Here is a 23,132-nt window from a genome sequence, read left to right as displayed (position 1 = left end):
CTGTTAATGAGTCTTCCTTTAATCCTGATGCTGCGTTCTTCTTCCTGCAGTTCAGCTTCTCAGATTATTTGCTTCTCATACAGACCGAATAAGTATGATGAGAGGATACAACCCTGACGCACACCTTTCCTGACTTTAAATCATGCAGACTCCACTTGTTCTGTTCAAACAACTGCCTCTTGGTCTATGTACAGGTTTCTCATGAGCACAACGAAATGTTCTGGAATTCTCATTCTTCCCAATGTTATCCATAGTTTGTCATGTCCACAAGGTTGAATGCCTTTGCATACTGAATAAAACACCACTAAACATCTTCCTGGTATTCTCTGCTTTTAGCCAAGATCCATCTGACATCGGCAATGATATCCCTTGTTTCACATTCTCTTCTCAATCTCTCTTGAACTTCTGACAGCTCCCTGTCCATGTACTGCTGCAACCCCTTTTGAATGATCTTAGCTAAAATTTTACTCGTGTAAGTCCTAGCCAGAGCAATTAGGCTAGAAGAAAAAATAATGAAACGTATCCAAATGGGGAAAGAGGTAGTAAAGCTATCCTTTTCTGCAGGCAGCATGATCCCGTATATAGAAAACCCTATAAACCCCTCAAGAAAGCTATTAGAATCAATAAATGAATGCACCAAGGCGGCAGGGTACAATGTCAATACACAACAATCAGTTGGGTTTCTGCACATCAGCCATGAGCTAAGAGAAAAGGCAATTAAGAAAGCATTTCCATTTACAATAGCGACTAAAAGAATAAAGTACCTAGGAATAAAGTTAACCCAGAAGGTGAAACACACCTGTACAGAAAACTAAAAAACACTAGTCAAAGAAATTAAAGAAGACCTAAGTAAATGGAAGGACATTCCATGTTCACGAATTGGAAGGCTTACTATAGTTAAGATATCGGCACTACCCAAAGTAATCCATAAATTTAATGCAATCCTCATCAAAACTTCAACAGGCTTCATTGCAGGAATAGAAAAGCCAATCTTCAAATTTATATGGAAGGTCAAGTGACCCCAAATAGCTAAAGCAATCTTGAAGAAGCAGATTACAGTAGGAAGACTCACACTTTGTGATTGTGAAGCATAATACAAAGTCACAGTGGTTAAAACCACCTGGTACTAGTATAATAACTGATATGTAGGCCAATGGAATAGAATTGAAAGTCCAGAAATAAATCTATACATATATGGTCAACTGATTTTCAACAATGGTGCTAAGTCCATTCAATGGGCAAAAGAGAATCTCTTCAATAAAGGGTACTGGGAAAACCGGATTTCCACATGCAGAAGAATGAGTCAGGATCCGTGCCTCACACCATACACAGAAACCAATTCAAAATGGATCGATGACCTAAATGTGAAAAAGAAATCCATGAAAGTGTTCGAAGAAAACGTAGCGGCAAAGCTGCAGGTCCTGGTTTTTAACAATGCACTATCAGATATGACAACAAAGCACAAGCAGCAAAAGACAAAATAGATAAATGGGACCTCATAAAAAGCAAATATCTTTGTTCATCAAAGAACTTAGTCACAAAGTGAAGAGACAACCTATAGATCGGGAGAAAATTTGCAGGAACCATAAATCCGATAAAGGTCTAATATCCAAAATATATAACAACAAAAAGACAAACAACCCAACCAAAAAATGTGCAGAGGACTTGAACACACATTTCATGAAAGGGTCTATCCAAATGGCCAACAAGCACATAAGAAGATGTACAATGTTACTAGCCATTAAAAAAAAAATCAAAGCTACAATGAGATACTACCTCAACCTCATTAGAATGGGAATGATTTAAAAAAAAAAAAAAAAAGCAAAAACTGGAAAACAACAGGCGTCGGCTAGGTTTTGGAGAAACTGGAACCCCCATCCATTGCTTGTGGGGATGTAAAATGGTACAGCCACTGTGGAAAACACCTTGGTGGTTCCTCAAAAAGTTGAACATAGAACTAACATATGAACCAGCCATCCCACTCCTAGGTACACACTCAGAAGAGGTGAAAGTAGGAACGCAAACTGACCCCTATACACCAATGTTCACTGCATTACTTTTACACTAGCCAAAACGGGTAAACAGCTGAAATGCCCATCAACAGATGAATGGATAAAGAGAATCTGGAACACGCATACAATGGATTGTTACTCAGCCATAAAGAGAAGTGAAGCCCTGATGCACGCCACAACACGAGCCTTGAAAACATCATGCAGAGCTCAATAAGGCAGTGGCAAAAGGACAAACACCATATGATCTCACTTATATGAAATAAGCAAATATATAGAAACTAAAGATTATTGGTGATTACCAGGGGGGAGAGGGAGGGGGAAAGGGGAGTGCTTTGCTTAGGGGGCACTGAGTTTATGTCAGTGGTACAGGAGTAATTTGGAAAAGGATAGCGATAATGGTTGCACCGCATGAAGAACGCAACCAGTGTCACTGAGTTGTACCTGTAGAAATTGCTGAATCGGTGAATGTTTTGGTGTGTATATTTTCACCAAAATAAAAGAAAACCCTATGGATCACAACAACAACAACAAAACATCAGCAAGGAAGTAGAATAACTAAACATTATCGTGAACCAACTGGATCTAACCGACATCTACAGAACACTCCACGCAACGGCAGCAGAATGCACTGATGGCATTGGTGGAAAACAAGTCTCCCGGAATTGACAGAATACTCATAGAGATGCTTCAACAAACAGATGCAAAACTGGAAGTCTGCATTCATCTATGCCAAGAAATTTGAAACACAGTTGCCTGGCCAAGCGGCTGGAAGAGATCCTTGTTTGTGCCATTCCAAAGAAAGGTGATCCAACAGAATGCGGAAATAACAGTAATAAAAAGCATTAATATCGCATACAATTAAAATTTTGCTGAGGAGAATTAAAAAATGGTTGCAGCAGTCCATCGACAAGGAACTGCTAGAAATTCAAGCCAGTTTCAGAAGAAGACATCGAACGAGGGACATCACTGCTGATGTCAGATGGATCCTGGCTGAAAGCAGAGAATACCAGAAGGATGTTTACCTGTGTTTTATTGACTATGCAAAGGCATTCAACTGTGTGGATCATAACAAACTATGGATAACATTGGGAAGAATGGGAATTGAAGAACACTTCATTGTGCTCATGAGGAACATTTACATAGCTCAAGAGGCAGTTGTTCGGACAGAACAAGGGGATACTGATTGGTTTAAAGTCAGGAAAGGTGTGCCTCAGGATTGTATCCTTTCACCATACCTATTCAGTCTGGATGTTGAGCAAATAATACGAGAAGCTGGACTATATGCAGAAGAACTGGGCATCAGGATTGGAGGAAGACTCATTCACAACCCGCGTTATGCAGATGACACAACCTTGCTTGCTTAAAGTGAAGAGGACTTGAAGCACTTACTAACGAAGATCAAAGACAACAGCCTTTGGTATGGATTGTACCTCAACACAAAGAAAATAAAAATCCTCAGAACTGGACCAGAAAGCAGCATCATGATAAAGGGAGAAAATATTGAAGTTGCCAAGGATTTCAGTTTATTTAGATCCGCAATCAACGCCCATGGAAGCAGCAGTCAAGACATCAAAGACTGGGCAAATCTTCTGCAAAACACCTCTTTAAAATGTTAAAAAAAAAAAAAAAGGTATGAGTTTAAGGACTAAGGAGCGCCTGACCTAACCCATGGTATTTTCGATCGCCTCATAATCATGCAAAAGCTGGACAATATATAAGGAAAACTGAAGAAGAATTGATACCTTTGAATGTCGGTGTTGGCGAAGAATTTTGAATATACCCTGGACTGCCAGAAGAAGGAACAAATCTGTCCTGGAAGAAGTACAGCCAGAATGCTCCTTGGAAGGGAGGATGGCAAGACTTCTTCTCGTGTACTTTGGGCACGTTATCAGTAGGGACCTTTCCCTGGAGAAGGACATCATGATTGGTAAAGTAGAGGGTCAGCAAAAGAGAAGATCCTCAGGGAGATGGATTGAAACTGTGGCTGAAAACATGAGCCCAAGCACAGCAACAATAATGAGGAAGGCGCAGGGCTGGGTAGGGTTGTACATAGCCTCTCTGTGAGTCAGAACCAACTTGACAGCACCTAACAACAACAAGGACGGAAGGGAGGGAGGTAAAGAGGGAGGAAAAAAGAAAGGAAGGAAGAAAAGAATCTCTATTGAAGTCAAGGGATTATTTTAATTTTGGACAAAATAGTTAAGAAAACCAAAAACATAAAAATACATTCTGTTGTTTACTCTAATTTACTGACAGAAAGAAAGACGATGTGTTGAGTGCAAGGTGCACCATCAGCTCTTATTATTAAAAAGAAGTGTTTAACTACTAGCTGAATGGTTGGCTGTTTGAACGCACCCAGAGGTGCCTAGGAAGACAGTCCCGGTGATCTGCTTCTGAAAGGTCACAGCCTTGAACACCGTATGGAGCAGTTCTACTCTGCAATGTATGGGGTCACCGCGAGTCTTAATCGACTGGGGGCAACTGACAACAACCAAATCGCCTTGATGAGGGAAGATTCTTCCTTGCCTACATACATACCTGGTTCACTTGGAGGACTGCTGTAAACTTTGGCTCACCTACATTGACACCTCTCCATTGGCGATGTTTTGTGATTTCTAGACTAATATTGGTGCATGAAATTGGACTGCGCATCTTGCGCCAATAATAATTTTCATTCCTAAAGAAGTGCCCCCTAACTAATATTTTCTTTGTGAGTATATGCACATCTGTTTGTAGAACACGCTTCCTGATCAGGTCTTCTTTCCTACGTTTATATTTTTATTACACAACTTTTATCAATTCACCTAAGAAAATTTTAAAATAAGTAAAAATAATTTTAAAAACTTCACTCCCTCCACTAGTTACAATCACTTAGCCTTTTTTCTAAGTCATTCCTATTTTCCTCTTTGCATTTAAACCATTATTTTTCAAAAAGGAGATGATGCTTTAATACATATAGATCTGATTATTTTTAACTAATGTATAATATCCCATGTGATGGAAATATTGTAAATCATTTAACTAATATATTCATGCGCATTTGGGATATTCTGGGGTTTTTTTGTTATTACAAACAATATGGCAGTGAACATACTTACACATATACCTTTGCTCACTTGTATGGATTTTTCTGTTGTATAAATAGAAAATAATTCATTTCTCATTCAAACGTATGGACATTTATATATTTTTAACAGATATTGGCAAATAACCATTCAAAGGGGTTATAGGAAATGATTCTCCTACCTCCAATAGTAGATGAGATTGACTGATTCTCTACAACAGTGGTTCTCAAATTACACCGCACATTAGAATTACCTAGGGAGCTTTTCAAAATATTTCAAGGCCCAAGTTCCTCTCCAGATCAGTTAAATCAGCATGTCTCAGAGCAGGGGTCTGAGTAGCAGTATTTTCTCAAAGCTCTCCAGGCGATCTTAATGCAACCCGGGCTGAGAATCACTTTTTATATAGAAACACTTACACAAATGTGTGTGTCTGTGTGCGTGTGTGTATGTGTGCAGACTTCTGGCTTTGGAAGAAAGAAAATAAAAGCAAGAGAGTCGAGAACGCTGGCACTAAAATCACAGCAAATAATAAAGTTGGGGCTTGTGTTCAAAACGACTGTTCACTTTGGCCTGCCCTGTGGGTGACCTACTTCTTTAAAAGTGGAATTTCTGTCAATTCTCAGGCTATATATTGGAGAGTTCCATCCAAGGCCTTCAATGAATTATGCGAAGCCTGAATCTTTTGAGTAACAATTTTTGGATCTCCTTCAACTGGAAAGAGTCAGTAGACACTGATATTGTCAGTGGTAGCGATATGCACAAAGGCAGTGTAGTCATTAGACATAAAGTTCCTCTGAAAGACAGAAGTGGTCATACAACTTTTAACGGGAGAAAACTTTTTCCAAATAGACCCTTCCACAAAACCCCAAAACTAAGCTGCTTTCATTGAAGGTGGATGGAGCACACAGATCCAACCCACTGAGCCTCCTCCTGAACCTCTTCAGTGCCCTATAAGGCATTTCCAAGGAGTCCTAGGACTCGAAGGAACACAGATGGGAAACCACTGACCTGGAGCAGAGCCTCCCACTGGTATGCTGGGAATGGGTTACAGGTGTGCCAGATTGCTGCTTCCCGAGGTGCTCAGAGTGGTTGCCGTGGGGACTGGGGTGGCTAGAGGGGCTGGGGCAGCTGCCTTCAACGGGGAGCAGACCTGTCTGTTTACCCCAGTACAAGAGTTATCATTTTCTATACATGCCCTGATGTGGTCAAGGTTGGGCAACACTGATCTAGAGAGCAGAAATATCAAGTATATAAGCTATGGCTATAAAGTAATGAGCCTGGTGTCTTTGTTTGACTGAGAAACTGGTTTTAAAGGTAGTTCCTAATGCTTTGATTGATTACAGCTTAAGGGTATGGCCTCCTATGGGGACTATGGTATAGTGTTCACGTGCACTTACATTTTGATGTTTTTTGAGGAGTACAATCAATCTCATGTCACACTGTCACATTTGGTAGAATACAGATGGTTCTGATAAAAGATTAATGCCTCCTATTCATAATAAGAACGGATGCCTTTGAATTATGGTTTTGGCAAAGAATACTGAATATACCCTGGGCAGCCAGAAGACCAAACCAAATTGTCTTGGAAGATGAACAGCCAGAATGCTCCTTAGAAGGGAGGATGGAGAGACTTTGTCTCTGGTACTTTAGACGTGTTATTAGGGCGGACCACTCCCTGGAGAAGGACATCATGCTTGGTAAGGGAGAGGGTCAGCAAAAAAGAGGCAGACCCTCAATGAGATGGACTGGCACGGTGGCTCTAGCGTAACAATGATTGTGAGAATGGTGCAGGATCGGGCAGTGTTTGGTTCTGTTGTGCGTAGAGCCACTATGAGTCAGCACCAACTGGACAGTTTGGTTTTGATTTGGTTATTTTGGGTGCTCCAAACCAAGAGCCGCTGCGTTTAGTTTGCTTAACGAGGTGTTCAACACACACAAGTGGCTGTCTCATTTTGCACGTTTCTGTAGTTGTCCTCTCTTTCAGGGAAACCTTGGCAGTGACTATTAAGAAGGGCATGGAACCTCTAGGAGAGAGGTGGGCAGAACACTTTCAAAAGACCTATTGACAGAGGACAGAACAGCATCCAGCTGAGAGTAGGCCTCTAGAGATAAGCTAAGGGGGCCCCAAGATCTCCCAAAGCAAAATTTGCATGGTGCTTGACTGAAGACTTTTATCAGCTCATGATTGATTATGATGCTGCTCTGGCGCCTATTGTCCGGAATGATGACCAATCTCTTTAATCTGAAGAACTGGAAATACTTTTATATGCGCTTCATAAAACTGTATCTGGGAAGCAGCTCAGCTCACTGCAAAGCTTGCACTTGTCTCACTAATAACCCTCCATTCTTCGGTCTCATGTTGTACCTACCATTTGCTAGTCTACTGACTGTGGTTGTTGCTCGAGTGTTGGTCCCTAACAGAGTTCACATCCTGAACTCTGTAATACCCTGTCAGCACAGTTAACTCCTTCTCTTCTTTCTTTAAATCTAGTTCACAAAATATAAAGTGGTACAACTTTTCTGGTTGTCAGTTTGGTAATACTTGCAAGAGCCTTAAGTTGGAGAGCACATGGGAAGGGGAGCAATAAGGGGGTGGGGGCTCAGAATTTAACCTTACTCAAAGAATCTAATCCTTGCTTGAGGTTCCTGAGAGAGAACGCCTAAAGCCTTGAAATTTCTATAATGGTTAAAGAGTCCTCAATAAGGACTCAAGACCTGGAAGGTTATACCAGAGAGGAGATTCAGAGCTGGGAAACGGCTAGGTCAGAGGAACCCCACCTCATGATAATCACCTCAGGATGACATGATCCGAGAAACTCACCTCATGACCACCTCCTGATATCAACCAACCTCAGGGGAGAGAGGCTGCTGTTTGCATTACGTAAGGAGACCACCAATAGAAGCTCTGGACCCTAAATTTCCACCAGCTTCCTGGTTGGTGAAAAACATCTGCTCTCAGTGACATGCCCTCTTTGGGGCATGGAAACTCTATGTTGGAAACCTTCCCAGGCCTTGCCCTGTCTCTTCTTTGTGCTGATCCTGCTTTGTATCCTTTATTACAAAGCTGAGATCATAAGTACAGTGCTTGCTATGAGTTCTGTGAGTCATTCTAGTGGACTATCCAACCCCAGGCATTATGGGAACCAGGGATTATGAGGCCTAGGGACTGCTGAGCTTGTGGCTGGTATGCTGAAGGGGTAGAGGGAATCCCCAAATGTGTAGCAAGCAGATCAAAAGTGTGGGTGTCATGGGGACCCCCAAGCTTGTGACTGGCATCTGAAGCCTTGGTCCCACTTGGCAGTTTGGAGGTCTGCTCTTTAACTTGTGAGCTCTGACCTAGCTCGGGGTGGTTAGGGTCAAAGGCAGAAGTGCTGCATGGGCGGCTGGTGTCAGAACAAAAGTGGTAGAGAAGGGAAAAGTGGGGATTTTGATTTGTGTTGATCATTATCCTCATAGCTGGTGTCAGAAAAAGTGGATTTGATTCACAAAGGGGCATGAGAAGAAGAGGCAAAGTCATACACACACATGCATACACACTACTCCTCTCTCCTCTCCCCACCAGGTGACGAGGTCCATCCTCACATGCCTAGAATTAACCTAAAGGAATAGAGAGGTGTGATTCAGTTCTCACATCCATAATATGGAATATCACGTACCCTTTAAAATATTACAATCAACCAGAGATGATGTTTCCGCCTATCACAGTAGCCAGGATTAAAAATATTGATACCCAGTGCTGGCATGTATGAGGAAACAGACACTCACGGTCATGGGTCAGGAATGGTGGGAATACATTTTGAAGGTCGGTTCGGCAGTACATATCAGAATTTGTAAACACCCGTTTGAGAGAAGAAAAGCATTCCTACCATCCAGGGGCTAGCTTAGCCCTCACAGCTAGGCCCTGGGGTGGTCTCTTGTTGAATACAAACAACGCCACAGAAGACCATCATCAGACGAGGACACTCTGTGACTGTGATGCATCAAGACAAAAAAAATACGGCCACTCTGTCATCATGTCTGAAAACAGAAAAAAAAACACTGTCCCATGCAATCCAGAGCAAGGGCCTTGTCCTCAAACCCTACCTCAACTCACCTAGTGGAAGCCCAATCCCGTAATTATTTCTACGATTATTTACATATAACAGCTTCTTCTTGAGGCATCCATAGTTCCCTGTAGTGTGTCCTCTCCCTCACTGCAACGAGTAATAAACTTGCACAAATACAGGCATGTTCCTGGTGGTCGTTGGCTACAGGGCATTGCCATTCATGACCTTTGACAAAGCAGTTCCACTTCAAGGAATTTACCGTACAGAAGTATTCAAACAGGTGTGAAGATAGAAACAAGGATGCTCGCTGCAGCATCATGTCTCACAGGAAAAAAACACCTGTAAACACTCATCACCAAGGGACCGATTCAATGTGGTATAGCCATACAAAAGACTCTTTTTTTTGCAGCTGTTAGAAAGCATGTTGCATGAAAACTCCAAATTTTCCTGAAAGAAATTGAAGAAGGTCTAAAAAAAAATGGGGAGATGTATTTTGTTCATGGATCAGGAAACTCAGTATTATTAAGAAGACCCTTCTCCCCCAAACTGATCTATTGATTCAAATCTAACCCAACCGAACAGCCCGCAGGTGTCTTTGTAGAAACTGACAAGCTGATTCTAAATGGCATATGGCAATGAAGATGTGAAATAGCCAAAATAACTTTGAAAAAGAAGAAAGTTAGAAGACTCACACTGTCTGGCTTCAAGACTTATTATGAAGGCACAGCAATGAGGACAGTCGGGCACTGGCATCGAGATAGACAAGTAGGTCAGTGGAACATAAGAAAGGGTCCAGAAACAGACCCTACGTACACGGACAACTGATTTTTGACAAAGGTGTAAAGGCAGCCCAGTGGAGAAAGAGGAGTCTTTTAAGTAAATGTTGCTGGAAGAAACTGGATATTGCCATGGCAAAAACGAACTTAGATTCGTAACTCCCACCATGTACAAAAATTAACTCAAAATGGGTCATAGACCTAAATGTCAAACCTAAAACTATAAAACTTTTACAAGTAAATACAGTAGAAAATCTTTGTGAACTGGGTTTGGCAAAAATGTTTTATATACAACACTGAAGCACAACTGGTAAAATAAAAGAATTTCTTCATCAAAATTAAAAACTTCTGCTCTTCGAAAGATACTTTAAAAAGAATTTGAAAAAACAACCCACACACTGGGAAAAAATATCTACAAAACATACATGTGATCAGGGACTTGTATCCACAATATATTAAAAAAATTTCTTAAAAATCAATAAGAAAACTACCTAAAACCCCGAGAGTATGGCCCCCGGACACTCTTTTAGCTCAGTAATGAAGTCACTCCCGAGGGTCACCCTTCAGCCAAAGATCAGACAGACGCATAAACCAAAACGAGACTAAACGGGCACACCAGTCCAGGGACAAGGACTAGAAGGCAGGAGGGGACAGGAAAGCTGGTAACAGGAAACCCAAGGTTGAGAAGGGAGAATGTTGACATGTCATGGGCTTCTTAATCGATCTCATAAAACAATATGTGTAGTAACTAATGAGAAAATTGTTTGTTCTGTAAACCTTCATCTAAACACAAACCAAAAGCAAACCCAGTGCCATCGAGGCGATTCCGACTCATAGCGACCCTATAGGACAGAGTAGAACCGCCCCATAGAGTTTCCAAGGAGCGCCTGGCGGATTCAAAGTGTCGGCCCTTTGGTCAGCAGCCGTAGCACTTAACCACTACACCACCAGGGTCTCCCTTCATCTAAAGTACAATGAAAAAAGTATTAAAAAAAGAATCCACTTTTTAAAATTGGGCAAAAGAGTCACACATATTCTTCACTGGATATACGTGGATGGCAAACATGCGTATGAAAAGATGTTCAACATCATTACTCACCAGAGCAATGCAAATTACAACCACAATGCCATATGGCTAAAATGAAAAAAGACTGACCACATCAGGTGTTAGCAGGGATGGAGAGGAATGGGAACCCTCACACACAGCTTGTGGTAATGTAACACGGCACAGCCACTTAGGAAAATGTAAAAGTGAAATATATACCTACTACATGAGCCAGCCATTCCACTCCTTGGCATTCACCCAAGAGGAATAAAAGCATATATCTACCAATGTTTACAGTACCTCTATTAATAATCTCCAAAAGCTGGAAACAACCCCAATGTCCTTCGACAGGAGAATAAACAAAATGTGGTATAACCACGGAATGGAATACTACTTGGCAATTTGAAGCAATGAACTATTAACACATACAACATGGATGAATGTCTAATAATTATGCTGAGTGCAAGAAGCCAGTAACAACCCCTCCCCCCCAAAAAGAAAAAGAGTACACGCTGTATGAATCCATTGGTACGAAATCATAGAAAATGAAAACTATGTGGATACAAAGATGATCAATGGTGGCGGGGGTGGGGGGAGAAGAAATAAAGGGAGGGTTGGGAGGGAGGGATTACCAAGGGGCAGGAAGTAGCTGTTGAGGGGAGACAGATATGGTGACTATCTTGATTTTGGTGATGGTGACATGCATGAATACGTATCTCTAAACTTACCAAATACGACCAGTTTAGTGTCTGTCAGTTATACCTCAATGAAGCTATTAATAAAAAGCATGTGACAGATCTCTACAATAATGAATTAGGAAAATAATGACGAGGAAAAGGCAAGTTGCAGAATACCACTCTCCCATTTTTGCAAAAGAATAAATGTGTTCATATGTATATTAGAAAATATGGAAAGAAAAAATCGGGAGACTACATACCAAAATATTACACGATTCGAAAATATGCTTTAGAACTACATTTATTGACATGGAAAGATCTTCACAATATACTGCTAGGGAAAAAGCATGTTACAAACAGCACTGAGAGCATGATTTCGTTTAACTGTGTAAAAGTCTTAAAGCGTATAACCCGATACTTTCACACACAGAAACTTTCTCTTTAGCTCAGACCATGGGCTGTACTTCCTGCCATAAGACTTACAGAACTCAGCCACAGGCCAAACTCCTGGGAATACTTTCTGGACCATACAGACTTCCAGAAATCACCATCTTGTGGGTTGAGACAGCTGCCGCTCTGGGTCGACTGTTGGGCCAAACCCATCTATTCATCCCAGACTTTTCTCCTGACCTCCAGCCAGGTGGAGCCAAAAGCCTAACTAACTGACATGGCCAGATTGGAGAAATTTAAATGTTAAGAATTGCAAGCCCGGCAGGGACATCATCCACAGCAGAATTGAGCCATTAAAACCAAATAATCCCTGAGCCTTGAAGACCACCATGGGAAAAAGTGAAGGGGGACTGTAAGGCAGTGTGGTGAGAGTGGGTTTCGGTATCAGACAAACATGGTTACCAGACAAAACAGCTATGCCACTTGCCAGCTGTGGGCTTGTAGGAAAAAAATTAAACACCTCGGATTCTCATTGGAGAGTACCCAGATTAATGATTTACAATAAAACGAAATACTAGTAGCCTATCCAACAGGATCATCGGGAGAGACAGAAAAAAAAAAAAAAACCTGTAAAATGTGGTGCCAACAGTGTCTGACGTAGAGTAGGCACTCGGGGAATGTTTCCCCTGTAAACCTCCTTCCTTTCTTTCTGTAAGAGATGACACTGACATAAACCAAATAGCCTGACAATATGAGAACTCCAAATGTGGTACCGAGATAAAAAATTAAATAAACTAACATGACCTTTTGACTGAGACTCAGGTCCGTTTACGTGTTGTAGAATGAGTTGTGTCATGCAGGTGGAATAGGGAAAACAGTTATTCCTTTTACATTAAACAGTCTACACTGTAGCAATCCCTGCTTCCTCTAAGGATCAAGAGGGCACGTTTGGCTACGAGCATATATACGCTGTCGGTACTGGCGCTCATATTTCTGTGTGTATATGCCTTATTTCTGCAACTAGACTATAAACTCAAGGGTTTTTTTGTTTTGTTTTGCTTTTCGTTTTTTGCCACGTGAAGCCACAAATGGATCTATGTAGATACTAATGAACAAGCTGGCTTACTTCCAATGTTGGTTCACCATCTCCTTACGGAAAATGCTACACATCTCCCAAACTAGACAGGATGAAGATCAACAGGTATTTTCGGCTCAAGGGGTAATATTCATTTGATATCCAAATATGATCTAGCTCAAACCCAGAGGCTGTCACAAGTAACATCACGTTAAAGATGCAATTTATAACGTGCACATGGTGATAAGCACAGCATTATGCAAGGCTCTTTGGGAACATACAGCCTATTAAAGTTTGGAGATTGTTCCAAGTTTTCTCTTTTATTTCTGGCTCATTTTACAATTTTTCAATAATCGTTTTAGCTTCACGGAACACGGCCTTGAGTTCATTATAACTCACGGGATTAACAACTACAATCAATCCCCTTCTGATATGCTCCTTTATATTAACAAATATGGCCACGGCAGTAACAAGATTGGCTTTTGCCTCTTTCTGGTGAAAGATGAGTTTTAATGCTGACAATACCTCAATGTTCATCATGTCTCTTGCTGCAATGGGATTTTCAGACATATTCAAAAGTACTTTCAAAACCAGATTTCTGGTTTTATGATTTCCCAGGGATAGCATACGGGAAAGCTCTGGAAGGTAAGCGGCAACAATGAAGTGATGGTTACGGTCAGCACTCAGCTGCCCTAATTCCTTTAATCCAGATCGCTGACCAGGTGAGTTCAAGGGAAAAGACACGGTTTCCTTACACATATGCACAACATGTATTATATTCCTGCGTTGTCTTTCCTCCACAGAAATGGGATTCAGAGTAATTTCAGTCTTTCTTGTCACGTTTGGCAATCGAAAATGGAGCAAGCTTTCAATAACAGTCAGCACACCCATCTCATTAATGAGCTCTTGGGCAAGGGGATGAACCTTGATGATACCCATCGCAATTTGAGCTATTTTATGAATGACAGGATCAGCATTTGACTTAAGTAAGCTAACAAGTTTTTCAAAGTCCTCAGAATTCAGGCGGCATTCCATTTTGCAAGGGCAAGGAAATGGCCTAATCCCATTCAGCTCCCTGATCCTGATCTGCCCTCTGATCTTCTCTACGGCCTGCGCGCAAGTCTCAGAATCAAATGGGTACGCGTCTATAGACTGTAGGCATATGGAAGTGCCCTCACGAAGACCGGCTTCTGCCGCAGGCAGGGAACCCGTGTTTTTCTCACCTGAGGACTGGGCAGTACATGAAAGGGGCCTTGTCCTCGACGGGACCTGGTATCCAGATGCCAACGATGCCGGAATTTCAGCAGGGCCGTTGGGCCAGACAGTTACCTCAGACCCGTCCTTGGGCCTATTTCTTTCATCAATTTCACACGTTACCCGGGGCCTAACTGTCCTGTACAAGGGTCTAGGATTAGGGTCAAAACTAATTTTACCTCCATCCCAGAACCACTTCCAAATAACGACTTTCCTCTCCTCCTCCTCCTCCTCTTCGTAGTCCTCCCACTCCTCCTCTTCGTCCTCCTCCCCCTCCTCCTCTTCGTCCTCCTCCTCCTCCTCTTCGTCCTCCTCCTCCTCCTCCGCCCCTGGCCTAGGCTTCCAGCTGGCCCCAGTAGCAGCCTCTATTCCCAACTCCTCAGTATTGATTGAGGCACCAATATCAGTTTCACCTTCGTCCTTAGCGTTCGTCTGATCACCACCAGCCTCTTCCCTGTTCCAGAACCAGGAACCGATACTGGCCTCTTCCCCAGCCCAGAACCAGGCATCAGTATCAGTCTCATCTTTGTGTGTGGCCCCAGATGCAGCACTCTCCTCAGCCACACAAGAAAAACCAGATACCACAGCGGCCTCATCCTCAGCCCTGGGACCAAAGTCTGTATTCATCTCCTCCCCTGACCTGGCCCAGGATCTAGGCATGGCCTTAGCCACGCCTTTGACCAGAGCCGTAGGCTCTGACAGGGCTCTTGCCTTCGTCTCAGTTACAACCTTAGCCTCAGACACTCCCTTCCTCTCTGCTACTGCATATGTCTCAAACCCTGCCTTGGCCTTGACTATGCCAGTAGCCTCCCTTTCTGCTTCAGCCTTTATGCCGGCCCCTTTCCTAGTTTTAGCATGGGTTCCACTCTTATTCTCAGACATGGCTGAAGTCTCGTTATATAGCCCTATTCGGTATCGGCCTTACAACTCAAGGTGTCTCGGGTCAGTGTCTTAACACTCTTTCACTGGGTCAGCCTATAGCCTTGGAAGCAACAGTCAGAGTCAATTGTCGGCTCGACAGTCACAGAGTCCCCTTTGAAAACACACAGCCTCTGTTAATGATACAGACAGAGGGCAGAGGCACACTCAGGCTGGAGGAAGATGACGGCTCCTGGGTGCAGACCTGCTCAGAGGGATGGTCTTCTGCCACTCCGAGGCCACCACAGCTAGCACTGCAGACGGACCTGAGTTGGAAGAATGAAACGGGGCTCTGAGTCTCTTCCCACTGTACTGCTCTATGCACAAAGTCACATAGAGAGACATGAAAGGAAGAGCAGAGACTGACTGTGTGGTACAAGTCGATAAAATGCGTCCTCATTTTATCCCTTCCACGCTCCCGCTACTCCCAAACAACACCCGGCCCAGGCCCTACACACTCTTTCCTCTGCATCAAACAGGAGCACGGACCGTGGGAAAGCTTGCTGAGATGAGAGCAAGAGAGGCTAAGGAGCACCCAGCCCTTCTGACCCCATGCTGGTGTACACCACTCCCCTACAGGTCTACCCAGGCAGGCCTCGTTCTCACGCCAACCTGCACTGATCCGGTGCGATTCTCCCCTCCTTCCTTGCTTCCAAAGTTGACAAGCTCTACAGCAGATCCACAGGCAGATCTATGGGCAAAAACACACAAGGGTGGTCTCTCAATCCAACAAACATCTGCCTTTCCAAATCTACAGCACTGGTTATGCAACATAGCCGACGTCCTTGGACCCTCTTGGCATCACTTCCTTCCCCATTTCCAACCCCGGTATCTACCAATCGCTCTATAGACATGATCCTGGCTCACCCACCCCCATTTCCTGTACACAAATGCGTGAGGGCAGAGGTGTCTGGAAAGCTGGAAGTCAATGGTCCAAGATGTGATCTGGTCTCACCCGACTGCCAACAGCCAACCCCCACCCCCAGTCAACGGGGGTACTCATGCTCATACCCACCTTGGATCCAAGTTAATAGTTTGTCTTCTTTCTTAACTTCCAAGAGAACTGCTCCCTACAGACATCTATAGGAAAGGGACAGAGCTATTGATAGACAGAAAGACAGGGCAGAAAAAAAGAAGAAACAGGGGAATTAGCAGATGGCCCAACACCCACGACAAGGGTTATAACATTAGCTTTTATATATTCAAGGCCATGTTAAATGCCTACCACCTGTCTGGGTCTCCTCCAGTGATTCCCCAGCCAACTCACCCCAGACATACAGCCTGTCTGAATACCCCTCCCCGCAACTCTGAAGTCAGCCATTTCCCAGCAGAGGCCACAGCTCCTTCCCTGAACAAAAACATGAGGTGCAGGGGTCGTAGTAGAACACGGGCAACTATATTTAGAAAGCACGCAGAGAAGATAGTGGGAACTATTATTTCAATAATAGCATTATGTGCCCCCTCACCTTCCCCACGTGCTTCATACCTAGATCCTACCTCACTTACCTATGGGAGCCTGCCCACACAGCGGGGGTCCTCAGGAGATGTCCACCTCCCTACCAAAGGAGAGTCCTCCTCCTGGAGAAGCACCACACCCTACAGAAAGATGGAGGGGCATTCAGCAAAACAGCAAGAGACTATGTTGGCAGTGGTGGAAAAATAGAGTTTAATGCACACATTTCCAGAATTCAGCTTCCAACCCTTCCTTTTCCAGAATCAGGGATGAAGTAGGTAAATGAACTTCTTAAATTCTCACAGCTCCTCAGATCTCCACTCTCAGGAACTCTGTGAAATCTTCTGTGGCATTACTTCTGCACCAAAATGAAAGGGGCTGGGAGGGGTGGGTGGAGATGGGAGTGTGCGTTTCCAGAACCAGAACCTGGAGCCGACTGACTTCAAATATTATCAACTGGCCCCTCAGAAAGCTTTTCCCTCGACTCTGAGTCCCCATTCCTGTACCTCAGTGTAGAAGCAGGCTTGCATCTTGAGAAAATAGATCCCGTTTTAGTTATCTAGTGCTGCTGTAACAGAAATACCCCAAGTGGATGGCTTTAACAGAGAGACATGTACTCTATCGCAGTCTAGGAGGCTAGAAGTCCCAAATCAGGGCACCAGCTCCAGGGGAAGGCTTTCGGTCTCTGTCAGCTCTGGGGGAAGGTCTTTGTCATCAATCTTCCCAGGTCGAGGAACTTCTCAGCACAGGGACCCCAGGTCCAAAGAACAGGTTACTCTCCTGGCTCTTGTTTCTGGTTGGTATCAAGTCCCCCTGTCTCTCTGCTCACTTCTCTCTTTTATATCTCAGAAAGAGATTGGCTTAAGACACAACCTAAACTTGTAGACTCAGCACTGCCTCGTTAACATAACTGTCTCTAATCCTGCCTCATTAACACCATCCAGGTAGGGTTTACAACACGCCGGAAAATCACATCAGATGACAAAATGGTAGACACTCACATAATACTGGGAATCATGGCCTAGCCAAGTTGACACATATTTTGTGGGGACACAATTTAATCCATGACAGATCCCAAGCCAGGAGGTTGGAGTGACACTACCCTGTTTATTTACATGGACCCTTCCTGCGAAAGCCCACCCGCTCCTCATCCAGCCCATTTGTTTGAGATAAATAGGCTGTTGTTGTTGTTAGTTGCCCTCCAGTGACTCCAACTCAGGGTGACCCCGTGTGTTGCACAGTAGAACTGCTGATAAGGTTTCAAGGCTCTGAACATTCGGAAGCAGATCTTTACAGGCCCCTCTTGCTGGGTTCTAACCGTGAACTTTTCAGTTGATAGGCATGGATTGCTTTTCATAATATGATGTTTGTTGACAAAAGGCAGTTTACAAAACTATACGTAGGATATCACCTCATTGCTATCCTTAAATACACAAGGTGACATCTGAATAGTCAAATTTCTGAAAACAATAGACACAGAAAAACCTGGGAGAGCCAGAAACTATATAAGGCTCAAACCTGTCAGAGAAGAAACTCAAATATTTTCCACTAAAATGAGCCATAGAAAAGTGGTAAGACTGCACCCTGACAAATGTGGAAAACTTGTGAGAACCAGAAAAACATGGCAGACCTGTCAAGTTCCGGCTTTCACAGGTTTCACTGCACATTCAACCCTTAGCTCTTTATCCTCATTCTCTGATGTTATGCTAGTAGGGAGAGGAAGAGGATAAGCAAGCCCATGAAATAAGAGAGAAAAGCAAGAGACAGGAAAGCACATGAAACGGAAGGGGCAGGGGTGATGACTCTCTTGGCCTATCCCCACTCAGTGAACTGGAAGCCGTGCAGGAGGCTTTTCCTCTTCCCCAGCTCCATCGGACAGCCCCCTCCGGCACACGGTGGTGACACTGAAGCTCACACACAGTGAAATGTGGGTTTATCCCTGCTTGCTAGTTCATTTCCATCTACGCTCTCTGCTAGCTCTGCTATTATGCCAACGTCAGAAGCATGGCGTTCACACAACAGAGGAGGCAAAGGTGGAATGGGGAGCCAACATTTGCTGAGGCCCACAGGTGCCACACGCTGTGGGGTTTTATTTTCAGACTTTTCCTCTTCAAGTCCTCAAACAATGCTCTGGGGCAGGCATCGTTACTTCCCTTACAGATGGGGCAATGGCCTCAGAGGCCAAAGTACATCCTCAAAGAATGCTAGGGAGGTGTCAAACGGACACAGAAACCAACTCGAAAGGGCTTCCACTGGCCACTTCTGGGGCAAAATGACCATCGAAATAAACAACGACAGTAATAGATGGTAATCATTTGAGCAAAATAGGAATCTATGAGTCTTACTGATATAAATGAATACATAGATAGATAGATGGAGAAACAGATAAGGCAGAAGGGAAAGCTCTACTATACAGTCGAATGCTAATTAATAAATCTAAAAGGAATTAGGAAAGCAACACCTGACAACTGTCATAGTTATAAGTGGTTCAGGCAAGAATCATAAATAGAGGCTCGGTCTGCACCAAATCCCACAGCAGTCACCCAGCCCCCATGGTACCCATGCTGGCCACGTAAATCTGGCGGAAAAAAAAAAAACCCAACAAACCTGACTTGGTTCATAATATGGGCTAGGAACTCTATGGGACCGACATGACGCACACAAACGATCTCAAGTATTTCTCACAATAAACACTCTCCGCAGCTGCAGCCATATGCACACACACGCGCACGCGCGCCCTCTCTCTCTTCAGCTGCAGAGATGCAGACACACACACACACACACACACACACACACGGAAACATATTCTTTCCCCTGTCTCTCTCCTCCCAAGACCCTCTCTCATCGCCCCTGTCTGTGGATGGAGAGCACCTCCAGGACAACCCTGCAGCAGGAAACCACGCTCCCTCGGGCCAGCAGGGACCAAGACGGCCTGTCTCTCCAGCTGACGAGACAGCGGGACACCGAGTCTCAAAGCAGTAAATCGCCCCTTGGCTCTGGGGTCCCTTATCTCCCCACACCCAGGGCATGAGCACCCATACCTACCGCTGAATTCCAAACACCGGACGACAGGAACCTGCTCCTCCTGGCGGGCCACGTCCCTGTCTATAAAAAAGTCGTCACAATCCCCAGCTAGACGTCGGGTTTCTATGGCAACCGCAAAGCACTGGCTGCTCTGGACACCGGAAACACCTACGCAGGGCTGCGGCCCCCCTCCCAGTCCTTTGCTGAAAGCACAACACCTGTGCCCTTCAGATCTCTCGGTAATACTTCCCACAACCACATGTGAATCTACAATTTTCTTCAAAATAAAATTTTAATTATGTGAATAATAAAAAATATATATTGCATAGACAGAATAAAAAACTGGAATTTTGCCATGTTGGCCCCTAAAATCATGGCAAATGGATTTTCATCTATTTCTAAAAATTCCATTAATATTTATTATTTAACAAAGAAAAGGTCAAATAGTCGATATTATGGAGTATTTTATACACGACAAACCCTCTCACTGTGAGTTCACGCAAATTGAAGAATACCGGAGCTGAAATAAATACCTCACTGAGTTTAGCAGTAGCATAGACACAGCACAAGAGAGGATTAGTGAACTTGAAGATAGCCAAAACCCGTTGCCATGGAGTCGATTCCAACTCATAGCGGCCTTATAGGACAGAGTAGAACTCCACCTTCCAGAGCTTGAAGATAGATCAGAAATATATCCAGACTGAGGCACAGAGAGAAAAAAAGATGGAAACACAAGAGTATAAGGGCCAAGGTGACACATTCTAACACGTGATTAATTGGAGTCACAGGAGATGAAGAGAGAGACAGAGAGAAAAAAGGGAGAGAGAGAGAGAGAGAAATTGAATGGGGAAAAAGCAATATTTGCAAAGATAACTGATGAGGGTTTCCCCAAACTGATGAACAATGTCAAGCCACATATTCAAGAAGTTCTATGAAACGTAAGTAGGTAGGATAAACAAAGACACACACGCAATATAAGCACATCATAGCAAAACTACTAAAAAATACATCAAAAAGAAAACATTGAGACCAAATGGTCAACAATTACTTTAAAGCAATGATGAGAATGTAAGGCGGCAGAGAAACTAGATTAATGGAAATGGAACAACCAGAAGGGAAATAATGAGAATGTTCATGCATTGTGAAGAATGTGACCAATGTCACTGAACAACTGGTGTAGAAATTGTTGAATGGGAACATAAACTGCTGGGTAAACCTTCACTGAAAACACAATAAAACGGCATTCAAAAAGAAGCATGGTGTTCACAGAACGAGGGAGGCAAAGGTGGAATGAGGAACCCACACGTGCTGAGTTCTACAGATGCCACATGCTGTGGGGTTTTATTTTCAGACGTTTTCTCTTCAAATCCTCAAAGCAATGCTCCGAGGCAGGCATCATTGCTGCACTTACACCCAAAAACCAAACCCTTTGCCGTCAAGTCCATTCCGACTCATTGCGACCCTATAGGACAGAGTAGAACTGCCCCATAGAGTTTCCAAGGAGCTGCTGGTGGATTCGAACTGCCGACCTTTTCGTTAGCAGCCCAAACACTTAACAACTACAGCACCAGGGTTACTGCCCTTACAGATAGGGAAATAGGCTCCCAGGGCAAAGTACATCCTCAAAGAACACTAGGGAGGTGTCAAACGGACACAGGGGCCAACTTGAAGAGGCTTCCACCGGCCATTTTGGAGACAAAATGACCATCAAAATAAGCAATAATAATAACAGATGGTAAACCTTTGAGCAAAATAGGCACCTATGAGTCTTACTGATATAAATAAATACATAAACGGATAGGTAGATGGAAAGATAAGGGAGATAAGCTCTACTCTACACTCAAATGCTAAGTAATAAATCTAGAAGGAATTAGGAAAGCAACACCTGACAACTATCATAGTAATAAGCGGTGCAAGCAAGAATCATAATAGTCGGCTCAGTCCGCACCAAATCCCACAGCAGTCACCCAGCCCCCATGGTACCCACGCTGGCCACGTAAACCCAGGAAAAACAGTCAACAAGCCTGACTCGGTTCCTAATATGCGCTAGGAACTCAGTATGACCGACGTGATGCACATTAACTAACTCGAGTTACCTCACAGTAAACACTCCCAGTAGCTGGGATGAAGCGCGCGCGCGCGCACGCACGCACACAGTCCAGTTGCAGAGATGCACACACATACATGCACACAAGCTCTCTTCCACTCTCTGTCACAATAAACTCTCCTGGCAGCTGCAGCGAAACGGACACACACACTCCAGCTGCAGAGATGCACACACATACATGCACACAAGCTCTCTTCCCCTCTCTGTCACGGTAAACACTCCAGGCAGCTGCAGCGACACACACACACTCCAGCTGCAGAGATGCACACACATATTCCTGCACACATGCTCTCTTCCCCCCTCTGTCTCTCTCCACCCAAGACCCTCTCTCATCGCCCCTGCCTGTGGATGTAGAGCACCTCCAGGGCACCCCTGGAGCAGAACACCACGCTCAGTCGGGCCAGACGGGACCACGAGAACCAGTCTCTCTCCCTGAGCAGACACCCGGGCACCGAGTCCCAAAGCGGGAAAGAGGCGACTTGGCTCTGGGACCCCTTGGACTCCCGACACCCAGGGCGTGAGCACCCATACCTACCGCTGAATCCCAAACACCTCGAGGCAGGAATCTGCTCCCTCTGGCGGGCCACGTCCGGGTCTATTGAAAAGGCGTCACGGTCGCCATCTTGACGACGTGTTTCTATGGCAACCGCGAAGCACGGGCTGCTCTGGACACCGGAAACGCCTACACACAGCCGTTCCCCGCCGCCCGCACAAACCCTCCCCCCGTTCCCACCCTCCCCCACCTCTCCCACCCCCCCCCCCACCCCGTGCCTTTTCCTTCTGCCCTTCAGTTATCTCGGTATTATTTCCTACAGCAGCATGTGAATCTACACTTTTCTCAAAATACAATTTTTAATTAAAAATGGAAAAAGGTTAAATGTGAATAAAAAGAAAAAAATATTGTTTAAAAAAAAAAAAACCTTTGCCATCGAGTGAATTCCAACTCATAGTGACCCTCTAGGACAAAGTAGAGCCGCCCCATAGGGATTCCAAAGAGCGGCTGGTAGAGTCGAACTGCCAACATTTTGTTGGCAACCGAGCTCTGAACCACTGAAGCACCAGGGCTCCGGAATATTCCAAAAACAGAATTAAAAAACTGAAGTTTTGCTCTGTTGGGGTACTAAAATCATGGCAAATGCATTTTTATCTATTTCAGATTTAAGAAATAATATTGGAATCATTATTCCCTGTCCTTGAGCATAGAGAATGTGACCCCCCCTGGAGCTGGGCTCACAAGGATTCACAAGGACGCATCAACTGGGCCCCAAGGTATAAAGAAAAAATAGCTGG

The 23,132-nt window shown here is 44.1% G+C and overlaps 1 protein-coding gene across 3 annotated transcripts; it reads right to left on the bottom strand.

Annotated features, from left to right (window-relative positions):
- Positions 1-11,594: 11,594 nt before the first annotated feature.
- LOC135227179 (G protein-coupled receptor associated sorting protein 3-like) lies at positions 11,595-22,557 on the bottom strand. 3 transcript variants are annotated; one of them, XM_064278643.1, is made up of 5 exons: positions 22,378-22,557; positions 16,765-16,854; positions 16,274-16,357; positions 15,871-15,949; positions 11,595-15,524 (listed from the first exon to the last, which is right to left on the bottom strand). In XM_064278643.1, the coding sequence occupies exon 5, from the start codon at positions 15,220-15,222 to the stop codon at positions 13,423-13,425; it is 1,800 nt and encodes a 599-aa protein (XP_064134713.1). In that variant the 5' UTR covers positions 15,223-15,524; positions 15,871-15,949; positions 16,274-16,357; positions 16,765-16,854; positions 22,378-22,557; the 3' UTR covers positions 11,595-13,422. The 3 variants fall into 3 exon arrangements, 2 of the variants coding, with proteins under 2 accessions (XP_064134713.1, XP_023396959.1); XR_010319822.1 differs by lacking the exon at positions 11,595-15,524 and having other exon boundaries at positions 15,538-15,949; XM_023541191.2 differs by lacking the exons at positions 16,765-16,854; positions 22,378-22,557 and having other exon boundaries at positions 16,274-16,749.
- Between the last annotated feature and the right edge of the window lie 575 nt (positions 22,558-23,132).

This window comes from Loxodonta africana, chromosome X, assembly GCF_030014295.1.
Source record: "Loxodonta africana isolate mLoxAfr1 chromosome X, mLoxAfr1.hap2, whole genome shotgun sequence".
Taxonomy (NCBI): domain Eukaryota; kingdom Metazoa; phylum Chordata; class Mammalia; order Proboscidea; family Elephantidae; genus Loxodonta; species Loxodonta africana.
Note: the sequence above shows the minus strand (reverse complement) of the source record. Positions and strands in the feature narration are given on the sequence as shown.

Excerpts from the sequence above, each read along its gene's own strand:
- LOC135227179 (XM_064278643.1), bottom strand. The coding sequence starts at position 15,222 with ATGTCTGAGAATAAGAGTGGAACCCATGCTAAAACTAGGAAAGGGGCC.